The sequence below is a fragment of the Anoplophora glabripennis genome, unplaced genomic scaffold, assembly GCF_000390285.2.
Source record: "Anoplophora glabripennis isolate ALB-LARVAE unplaced genomic scaffold, Agla_2.0 scaffold1283, whole genome shotgun sequence".
In the NCBI taxonomy this organism is placed as follows: Eukaryota; Metazoa; Arthropoda; class Insecta; order Coleoptera; family Cerambycidae; genus Anoplophora; species Anoplophora glabripennis.
The window spans coordinates 60,825-71,807 of record NW_019417367.1 but is presented as its reverse complement, the minus strand read 5'-3'; the positions used below and the strand labels follow the sequence as shown (position 1 = coordinate 71,807).

Sequence of the window (10,983 nt, the reverse complement as noted above, 5' to 3'; positions counted from 1 at the left end):
TGGCAACTTTTCCCCACTAGTTACACAATGTACTATTAATCATATCCGTCACTCATTTATCGAACGTGTAAATTTGTGTATAGAAATTAATGGTAACGTATTTGAACATTTGCTTTAATCCCGAACAGTGGCTGTGCGATTTTAGGTATGCTATATCCCAAAACCAGATTTGGGACCCAAATGAAACATTGGGGTTATCTATATACTGTGATTACACTTTATTACGCTAGCGATCACCGCCTTCAACAAGGAGAGCCTGCAATGGCTGAAGATGACCACGGCGAGCTTGGTGCCTTGGGAGGGGGCTAGACTCAGCGCTGTTGAGCCTAGGGACCTACCTAAGTTCACTAAGTTCATCGTGTGGATTCCGGGTCATCCTGATGAACCGGAAACCATCATGCGCCGTCTGGAAAACCAGAACGGGGAATTGAGGACGGGGGCCTGGAGGCTAATCAACCGCAAGGTTGAGGTGAAGGGCCAGACCCTAGTCCTCTCAGTAGATGAGATGAGTGTGAAGGTACTTCAGAAGGAGGGCTTCAGACCATTTCTGAACTTCACCAGGGTCCTTTTTAGGAACCTGGAGAAGGGCAGGGTAGATTTGGGACCTTCTGATGAAGATCAGGAGGGACCAAAATCTGTATTATCTGGTCAAATTCCAGGTAATACAAGCGAACATTCAGCACAGTAGAGCGGCATCTGCTGCTCTCTGTGCCAGTGTGGCGCGCGTAAATGCGGATTTAGCTTTGATCCAGGAGCCTTGGGTACATGGATCCCGGATCAGAGGATTGCAGGTAAGTAATGGTGGCTTACTGTATTGTGGCCACCAAACTAGACCTAGAGCTTGTATTTATTACAAGAGCAGTATTAATATTTTTCCTCTTCCAGGGTTCTGCACGGATGACCTGGTGGCGGCCGAAGTGACTTATGTATCGGAGGGAACGCAGAGACAACTGGTAGTTTGCTCAGCGTACCTCCCCTACGATAAGAAAGAATCTCCTCCAACCAGGGAACTGAGGGACCTGGTGGCCTGGTGCGAGAAGGAGAAGAAACAACTCATCGTGGGATGTGATGCTAACTCACACCATACGGTGTGGGGAAGCAGCGATGTCAACGATCGAGGTGAGTCTTTACTAGATTTTCTTTTTAGTTATAATCTAGAGATTTTGAATGTCGGGAACGAGCCCACCTTTGTTATAAAAAACAGAAGTGAAGTCATCGATATAACAGTGGGATCGGGACCGATATGTAATAATACTGCGAGGTGGCATGTGTCGAATGAGCCGTCAATGTCGGATCATAGACATATCCACTTTGAAATTATAACGGATTATAATCCGCAAGTAAGAACCTACAGAGACCCAAAAAGAACTGACTGGGACTCCTATAGAACGGAGTTACAGGCCAGGACTAGGGAAATCTGTACAAAACTAAGGAACACATATGATCTTGAGAGGGCCGTGGAGGAACTCCAAAACGCCGTCACAAGATCATATGAATACAGCTGTCCTATCAAAGTGAGGTCCGATAAGCACACCGTACCCTTGTGGAGCAAGGAACTCACGCAGTTGAGGGGACAGACAAGAAAACTATTTAATAGAGCAAAGCGGACAGGAGAGTGGGAGACTTATAGAGCAACCCTCACTGAGTATAATAAAGAAATTAGAAAAGCGAAGAGAGACTCATGGAGGAAGTTCTGTGAGGATATTGATAGTGTCCCACAGTGTGCTAAACTCCAGAGACTTCTCTCTAAGAACGGACATACAAAACTCGGGTCTCTCAAAGCACCGAGTGGGGAATATACCAAAACTGGAAGGGAGACATTGGAATTACTTCTAAATACTCACTTTCCAGGCTCCAGGTTATTAAAACATGGAGATGAATATGACTGGAATCACCAGCAGAGGGTAACGACCGGGTCTCGACAGAACTGGGAGGTTGCCAAGACGGTGGTGAGTCAGTCACGAATAAGATGGGCAATAAGTTCTTTTGACCCATTTAAATCACCAGGAGCCGATGGAATCCTACCTGTACTGCTACAGCAGGGGGTGGAATGTCTAACTCCGGTCTTAATTCACGTCTTCAGAGCCAGCATTGCACTTGGTTATATACCGCTGGCATGGAGATCGACGAACGTGGCGTTTATTCCTAAACCAGGGCGTCCATCGTATGCCCAGGCAAAGGCATATCGCCCGATAAGTTTAACATCTTTCCTCCTGAAAACGTTGGAGAGAATAGTTGACAGGCATATAAGGGACGGGGTATTGAGGGCAAATCCTCTGCACAGGTACCAATATGCCTATCAGGCAGGCAGATCAGTCGACACAGCCCTTCATAGCCTAGTCTCTAGGATAGAGAGGGCAATGGACGACAAAGATCTAGCTTTGGCAGCTTTTTTAGATATTGAAGGGGCATTTGACAATACACCTTTCGAATCTATTAATTCGGCAGTTCGCAACAGGGGCCTTGAAGACACTTTGTGTCGTTGGATAGATACCATGTTGAGAAACCGGACAGTAACAGCTACCCTTTCGGGAGAGACATCCAGGTGTAAGGTAGGCCGGGGCTGCCCCCAGGGAGGCGTACTGTCTCCCTTGTTATGGGGATTAGTGGTGGACGGCGCACTGGAGGGCCTTAATCGAAAGGGGTTTTATACACAAGGCTATGCGGATGACTTGGTCGTTCTCATAGTCGGGAAACATAATATTATCGTTTCAGAACTCATGAAAGAGGCTTTGAAATGGATAGATGACTGGTGTAAGGGGCAGGCACTGTCAGTAAACCCTGACAAAACGGTCGTAGTACCCTTCACTAGGAGAAGAAATTTAACTGGACTCTCTGAACCTATAATAGGGGAGAGGGGCATTACATTTTCCAGGGAAGTAAAATATCTAGGAGTGATACTGGATAATAAGCTTACCTGGAATGCGCACTTGGAAAAAGTGGTGAGTAAGGCGAAGCAGACACTGTGTGTATGCCGCCGCCTTATTGGGAAAACCTGGGGACTGAAACCAAAGATGTTACACTGGTTGTATACGTCGATAGTAAGACCCAGGATTCTTTACGGCGCGGTGGTATGGTGGCAGAAAACACAACAGACCACAGCGAAGGAAAAACTGAATAGAATTCAGAGATTGGCCTGTTTAGGTATAACGGGGGCGATGGCATCGACCCCGACAGCTGCACTAGAATTCATGCTAAATCTGCCACCGCTGCATATAGTGGTGGAGAGAGAAGCGCGGCTAGCAGCATATCGACTCAGGAATAATAATGACTGGAGGGGTGGTTCCCACTCCAGGATCAAAGATACATCTATGTCGGAACCAATTCTTGAGATGGTATCCGACAAGATGGTTCCAAAGTTTCACTTCCACAAGCCATTTGAGACTCGAATAGAGGATCAAAGCGAGTGGGAGGAAAGGTTTAATACCCTGGAAAGGTGGAGCCTAGTATGGTTTACAGATGGCTCCAAAATGACCAGAGGGACGGGTGCAGGAATATATGGACTCAGACCCAGATGGAGTGCAAGCTACAGTCTGGGGGAGTTCCCTACTGTATTCCAAGCAGAAATCTTCGCAATAATGGCGTGTCTGGCAGAGAATGTACGTAGAGGTTATAGACGTAAACTCATATATATATTCTCTGATAGTCAAGCTGCAATTAAAGCTTTAGCCGCACACAAGGTAAGTTCAAAACTGGTGTGGGACTGTTTACAAATGCTAACTGAACTGGCCACCAACAATACAGTCAGACTGTGTTGGGTGCCAGGGCACAAAGGCATTTGTGGAAATGAGAAAGCGGATGAACTTGCGAGGAAGGGATCCGAAACAGTGTTCATTGGCCCGGAGCCCTTCTGTGGCACATCTCCCAGTGTGGTCGGGCGGGCTGTGGGCAAATGGACAGAGACAGAACATAGGAAATACTGGACTTCAAGGCCAGGACATAGCCATTCCAAGGAGCTTATGGAGTATCCTTCGAATGGAAGAGCGATTGAGTTACTGAGCTTGAACAGAATCCGGCTCAGGAGAGTGACAGGACTCATAACGGGACACTGTCACTTTAAGAAACATCTACATAGACTAAAGCTTGTAGACAGTCCGGTCTGCCGAGGATGTGAATCGGCGGATGAAACTTCTCTGCATATCCTGGGCGAGTGCCCGGGATTTGCACGTAGCAGAATGACGCTCCTTGGGAGACCCTATTTGGAACCCAAGGAGCTGAGAGAAGTGTCAGCAAGGAAGCTTTTGGACTTTGTAAAAAGGACAAATCTACTTGCTGAATAGGACTAGTAGTGGGACGCACAATAGGCCTAATTAGGCCGCAGTGCTATGGGACTTTTAAAGGACCAACCACTAGATGATGAAGATGAAGATGGAGATGTGATTACACTTTTGTAGAAGGAGAGTGATATTGCAATTTGTGAAAAAAGTTATGTGCTTCACCTAGGAATGTTCAGATTGGCTTCTTTAGTTTTTGTGAAATTGATTTTTATTTCTCATAAAATAAATTTAAATTTTTCCAATAATTTCAAATTAAATGGACAAATTATACTGTCTATTAAAACTACAGTAGTTTGAATTTTATTTTTATTTTTGTAATACATTATAAAAATTTAAAATGCTATACTTTCTACCACAGACTTCAGACTTCCAATATAAAACAGACTACGTTAGTCATTCATAAATAGAGTTATTGTTTACTTGACAACATTACTTGATGGTGAAGGGAAAGGGATTCAAGGGAGGGGATAATAATGTCGAAGAATGTTCCACATATTTTAAATTAACCATATGCGCATCATATAATCTGTTTGGGGTTAAATAGAACTTAAATTCTTCTTAAAGGCTAGATTCTTCGTATAATTACATAATTTTTACACTATATTGATTATAAAATATGTTACTGAAACATCATAGGTATTAATTTCAATTTTTCCAAAATTACATAAAACCGTATTTTATTGATTACAAAACCAATGTTTTTTTTCATATTTTGGTGTCTCTGTATTCACGTCGCGTCTTCTATTCAGTGACATCGTACTAGAGTAAAGCCATTCTTCATTTTATCTCTAATTTAAAAAAATAAATTAATAATAACAACTTCAATGACAATTTGCGCCTGACATAATAAATATTCAGTGGTAAGTGGTTAAATTATTTTCTTTATGAGAAAAAAGGATAAAAAGAATGGATATCTTGTACGTTCTAGAGGATGAAATACAGAATAAAGGTTGTCGCTCACTAGAGCGCGCCGCACTATTTCCGCGCTGCGGTACGCTACCGTTCAGTCCGTTTCCGATTAGTGGGCGATAGCGACCGATCAAAATAAGCAATTTTTATACGATTATAGACTAATATACCCTAAAAAACCTAAGTCTGGTTGATATGAATACATATTTATTAGCATACACGTATAGACTATAGTACACGTATTTCTGACAAATTTATAAATTTTTATGTGGCATCCGGAAGTATTGATGAAATTTAATTTCATCATCGATGAGATCGGGAAATAGCGGATAGAACTCGCCTTCAACTCTACGTTTTTTTACATATGTTATGTAGCCAATATTTCCTTTTCTTTTTCGCGTCTTTTTCTGCTTCTGCACACAAAATAGCGACAACAACAGCATCTTCTTCATCGGATGACTTAATTTTAAACTGACTTTAGCGTGAACTGAACCGTCCCTATCGGTTGATGATATTGCCGTTTCGGTACGCTGTAGTCCCGTTTCAAATATTTACTTCCATCATCTCGATATTCAAAATGATTTTGGTTAAAGTGATTTGAACATAGGTATTTCTACCAGTTTTTGGAATTCGTATCCTTCCTGAAATCCAAGAGCTGATATCCAAATACTTCATCTTTTAGGATCAGTAGGAAAACTAGCAATAAAAGATTCTTAGTTTAAACTTGCTTTAGACAGTAATTTTCATAGTTTATTTTTTTTAGTTAATACTTGTGTCTGATGACTAGGCTTAGTGCACGTGCAGAGTCTGACAGAGCCGGCGCGGGGGTCGGTGGCCTTCACAGCTGACTCGCGTATTCAACTGTTCAGTTATTTACACAACCATGTAGTAGTTGGTGTGGCGTCAATAGCTTTCTTTTTACGTCTGCTGTAAATTGTATTCGCCGAGTGTATTTAAGTAAGTGTAAGTGAAGTAAAACTCCAAAAGAGAAAAGAAATAAACAGTAATTATTTCAAACTAGCGGCCCGTCCCGGCTTCGCACGGGTGGACATTTATTTTAAACATTTTGGGATATAAAAAATATAACCTATGTTACTCAGGGATAATGTAGCATTCTAATGGTGAAAGAATTAACGAAATCCGTCCGGTAGTTACATACATACAAAAATACAAATATTTCCTCTTTATAATATTAGTATATAAGTATAGATGTGGTTTGACAGTGATCCCGAAAGTTACAGGGACATATGTATTAAGGAAATGACCTGTTTAGTACTGTGTGTGAATGCATTATAAATTCTTATTACAAAACTAAAGTAACGAGACATTTGAAGAGCCATACCCGTCCTGCGCTGAAAACTCTTTCTTTGAACTTAACAGACGTCTTTCTTTCAAGCAATATTCCATTATAAACAACCTAGTTGCGTAATTCCGTAAATTGGAATCACATGAACTATCCCTAAATGAACAATTTGATGCACAAAAAAATATATACGATGCCAATAATATACTCCCAGTCAGTAGTACGATAAAAGAAAAAATGCAGTGTTGAAAAAAAATCCAGAATAGATACATCATTTTGAAGAACATATGTAAAGTTTTATCTGGTACATATCAGGAGTTACCAGCAAATATACAGGGTGATTCAGAACTTATTAAAAAAAAATTCTGGATGTACAGGGGACCCTTACAAATACAATTTTGTAAAGAAAAAATCAAAAAGGGCAGTTCGAAAATGATTTAAAAATACACTTCTGCACAGCACTGGAAACTGGTCCACTGTAAAACCTGACCTGGCACAATGCGACCGTCATGGCGCTGTGATAAAAAAACGGACAAAAACTCTAAAACGGGGCCGTTCCAGACCTATGTTTATAAGGCAAACACATATTATTTTAAAGAGATCCATCTACCCTCGAAGTTTCCATAAAATTCGGACCACCCTGTATAGTTCATGCAACAATTTCTCATACTGTTCGTTGTCAACGGTTGAACGGTCATTTTCCCTACACAAGTTAATATTAAGTAATAATATGTTTTAACTTGTCTCAACACTAAGGTTTATCAGGTAAGTGGTATCATTTAAATTTATATAGGTATTTTATCCTCTACTTAGGCTTGAGCAAGCCTATATGTATTTTCTGTAAACATATTATGATTTATGTTATTTAACTTAAATATAAGTAAAATACACCGAAACATACACAAATTAATTATAAGACTATAAAAATGACACATCACCTCTACTACCACTACAACATCAGGCATAAAAAAATATGAATTGATATGAATGAATCGAATGAAGATGGCCGAAACTATAGGCTTTTTTTCGCGAGTGAAGTCGTATGTTGTGGTATGTGTAATATGAGTGAGTGAAGAGATTTAAACTACCATATGACAACTAAGATCAAAAGAGATGGAAATAGTGACCACAAGTCAGATATTCACCAATATTCAGTCGCGAAAAAAAGCCTTATGTTGACAAAATAAATGTTCAAATGAGTAAATGAAGAAACAAAATCATTTTATTTCACTTGTAATGTCATAATAATGCTACATTTGTAGAAATTGTCCGGATATAGAGGATTAGAATATTTTAATAAAATTTACAACGGGCAACGTTGCAAAATTATACTTAGAATGTGCTTAGTTATCGTCAATAGAAAATTGGTAAATAAATATGTTTATATATTTAGTGCTATGCTTTCTACAAATATTTCATTATAAACATGAATTTGACATTTATGAACAAAATATTTCGCGATAATTAAAGAAATCAATCTCAAAATCTCTATGTGAGGAACATAGTTTTTATTTTCGCAAATTGTAAAATCGGTCTACTTTTAAAAAAGTTGTCTATGTCCAATGTCTGGTTATTGAGATATGGCACACCTGAAATCTCACCAGCCGTCACTGCTGGGAAAATTAACATTGGTGTGTTAATAAAAACCTTTTTTTTGGCAAGACATGCTCATACCTCCTTTTTAAGCCTTGCTTTGCAACAATGGCAATTTAATGTTAATTGTGTACTTTTAAAAAATATTTTTTATCATTTATTACATATTTTAACATTTATAATTTATTATTGGCTGAAGTTAGCAAGAAAAAACATGAAATTCTAAAATAATAATCAATACAACCATTTATTTATGATGTCTAATAGGTACTAGGAAAATGTTTAAAGTTGGCAACGTCGCTTCAGGCCGCGCCGCGCGCGCGCGCCATTATTCTATGGCTAGAAATTGGCCTCAATGATTTGGGATCGAGGGGGATTATCCCTCTTTATCCTGCCTCATCTCGTGTAGGCCTGGACAGCCTTCGTAGGTGGGCCCCATCCGTCGTCTACCCCGACCGCAAATGCGGCCGGTGTAGGCGCTTTGTGGGACCTCCTTTTGTCCTGGCTGGGCCCCGCCGGCTAGGGCCCTTTCTTCTGGCGCTCTTCTTGCTTCGCCGGCTCGTCTGTGTAAACCCCGGGGGTAGTGTCATGTTTATGTGTGGTATGGTTGGGTAGGGTAGTGCGGCTATGCAGCCTGGGATGCGCTTTGCTAAGGTGGCCCTTAGGCTAGCGCGGGAGGGGAGGGTTAAGGAGGGTATGGTGGGTTCAAGCCTGTGTGTGTGTGCATGGGAGCGGTCCTAAAAAGGGGTTTAATTAATGATTTGAAAATATTTTTTTCAGTGTAAATAAGTATTTTAAAATTTCGTATTCGTATTATATTTATTTTCCCCTTAAATGACTGAATCCATCCTGTCTAAGCGGTATTAATATAAATTTATTAGACGGATATGATAAATATGTAAACACTTACGAACTTACTTACATAGATAGGGTGGTCCAGAATTTATGGTTTACTGCCGTTACGCGAAAACAGAAAAAGCCAAGAAGAAACAAACTACAGATCAATATGTCTCAAATACTGACATATTTTAACTATTTTGTGCAAATTTATATTTATAAAATGAATTAATGAAACAGTAGACATACGCCTGACTTTTTGGGAAATTTTATGTATTAGATATTAGCAGGCTTTATAAAGTCCAATAATGATTGTAAACATTGAAAGTATCGTATTTTCCCCTGCAACGCTAATAACATCGGCAAAAGATCTTGTGAACTGGACGAGAGAGACATCGAAAAACTTTTCAAATAAAAATTATTGAGAAGATATGAAAATATTATGTGAAAAATATGAAATGAAAAATGAGTGAAATTAGGAAAAATGTTTTCGATGACATCGCAGCCTTTAAGGCAATAAATCTACAATAAAATTTGGTTAAATATTTATATCATGCCATAAAGATTCCTGCTTCTGGTTTCCTATTTGCTATTTCAACTTTCCTTCAATGGCGGCCAACCATTAGTTCTGGGTCAGCCTATACATTAGGAAGAGCAACATGACTTCTAACTTAAATGAACCAACGAGGCATTATAATTACATCATATTTATTAGCTATAATCAAACGAATTTGTTACTAACAAATAATTGTAGGTTATGGTTTTCCATGGGTATATCACCGATCGTTTTACAACAGTACTGTCAAATGAGTTTAAAATTAACTTCAGAATTAACCATGGACCATTATTATCCAAATTAGAAAAAATTGGGATTAGAGGTACAGGTTGAAAATGTTTAATAACTGCCTATCGGATAGAAAATAATGCAAAAATGAACGACATATGTCATGATCCGATGGAATTACCAGAAGCGTATACCAGGGCACGGTTTTAGGAGCAATACAGTTTTTTATTTATATAAATTGTTTATTAAAACGTCAAGTAGAGTTGTTTCAAAATCTTCTGAGCTTTGACCTTCATATGAGCAGAAACATATTTCCGACCGTTGCCTAAATTATTCTACGTCCTAAAAACATTACATCTATTATTCACAGTCTATCTCGAGCTCTCGTGGCGTAAACAAGCCTTTGATCCGATTACAAATATAATAACTATTATTTATTATTTTAATTTAAGCAATAAAAATATATATAACGAGTTGTTGACTTTATTGATGCCCGAGCGCCTTAGTTCATTTCTGGTTGTAATGAGGCACGTGGTCTAATTCTGAGTTAATGTTTTCACGACGTGCTTATTAGAAGAATTATGCATTTCGCGGCTCATGAGATTTTGTAACTACACTAAATCTGGACGCAATATCTTATGCTGATGACACTGATAGAGATTTTCTGCTTGTTCATATATATATATAGTGTAACCTATAATATTGTATATTTTGTTTCAGAAAAATTTATGTAGGTATCAACTTTTCCTTTCAATTATTTCTCTTATCCCAAATGTGTTTTAATTATATGATATTCAAAGGTAAAGGACTTTTTTTTATTAATTATATACATTGTATTTTGAAAGTGAGAAACTCTAGTTTAGTACCATACATTTTTTTTAAAGTAGAATAATCGAAGGAACAACTTCCTGAAGTTATGGTATAAACTAAAAATATCCACAGTGTTACTATTACATTCCATATATAGAGTATTTTTAGAATAAGAAAAATATCTTGAAAGAAAGCTTGCTTTTTGAACGACATAAAAAATATCTTATATATGTACTATAATTTGAAAATTGCTCTTGTTGAAATTTAGTGGCTGTTATAATTATGTACTAAATTTGATATTTAGTGCATAGACTTAGAATTTTTTTAGAACATAGCGTAGGACAAAGATCTGGATTGTTAAAGAATACTTTGAGATAAAATTGCACGCATGGAAAATAAAAATCTGCATTTTTTGTGAAACAAAGTATCAGTTCTCAAATTTGAAATGTTTAAGTGTGAATTAAATGGTC

The 10,983-nt window shown here is 38.6% G+C and overlaps 2 protein-coding genes across 2 annotated transcripts; both read left to right on the top strand.

The window, feature by feature from the left end:
• Nucleotides 1–263: 263 nt before the first annotated feature.
• Nucleotides 264–968, top strand: LOC108914523. Its single transcript, XM_018720349.2, has 2 exons — nt 264–791; nt 886–968. The coding sequence occupies exon 1, from the start codon at nt 272–274 to the stop codon at nt 686–688; it is 417 nt and encodes a 138-aa protein (XP_018575865.1). The 5' UTR covers nt 264–271; the 3' UTR covers nt 689–791; nt 886–968.
• Nucleotides 799–2,149, top strand: LOC111692300. Its single transcript, XM_023456227.1, has 3 exons — nt 799–811; nt 886–1,949; nt 2,084–2,149. The coding sequence occupies exons 1-3, from the start codon at nt 799–801 to the stop codon at nt 2,147–2,149; spliced, it is 1,143 nt and encodes a 380-aa protein (XP_023311995.1).
• Nucleotides 2,150–10,983: the final 8,834 nt, after the last annotated feature.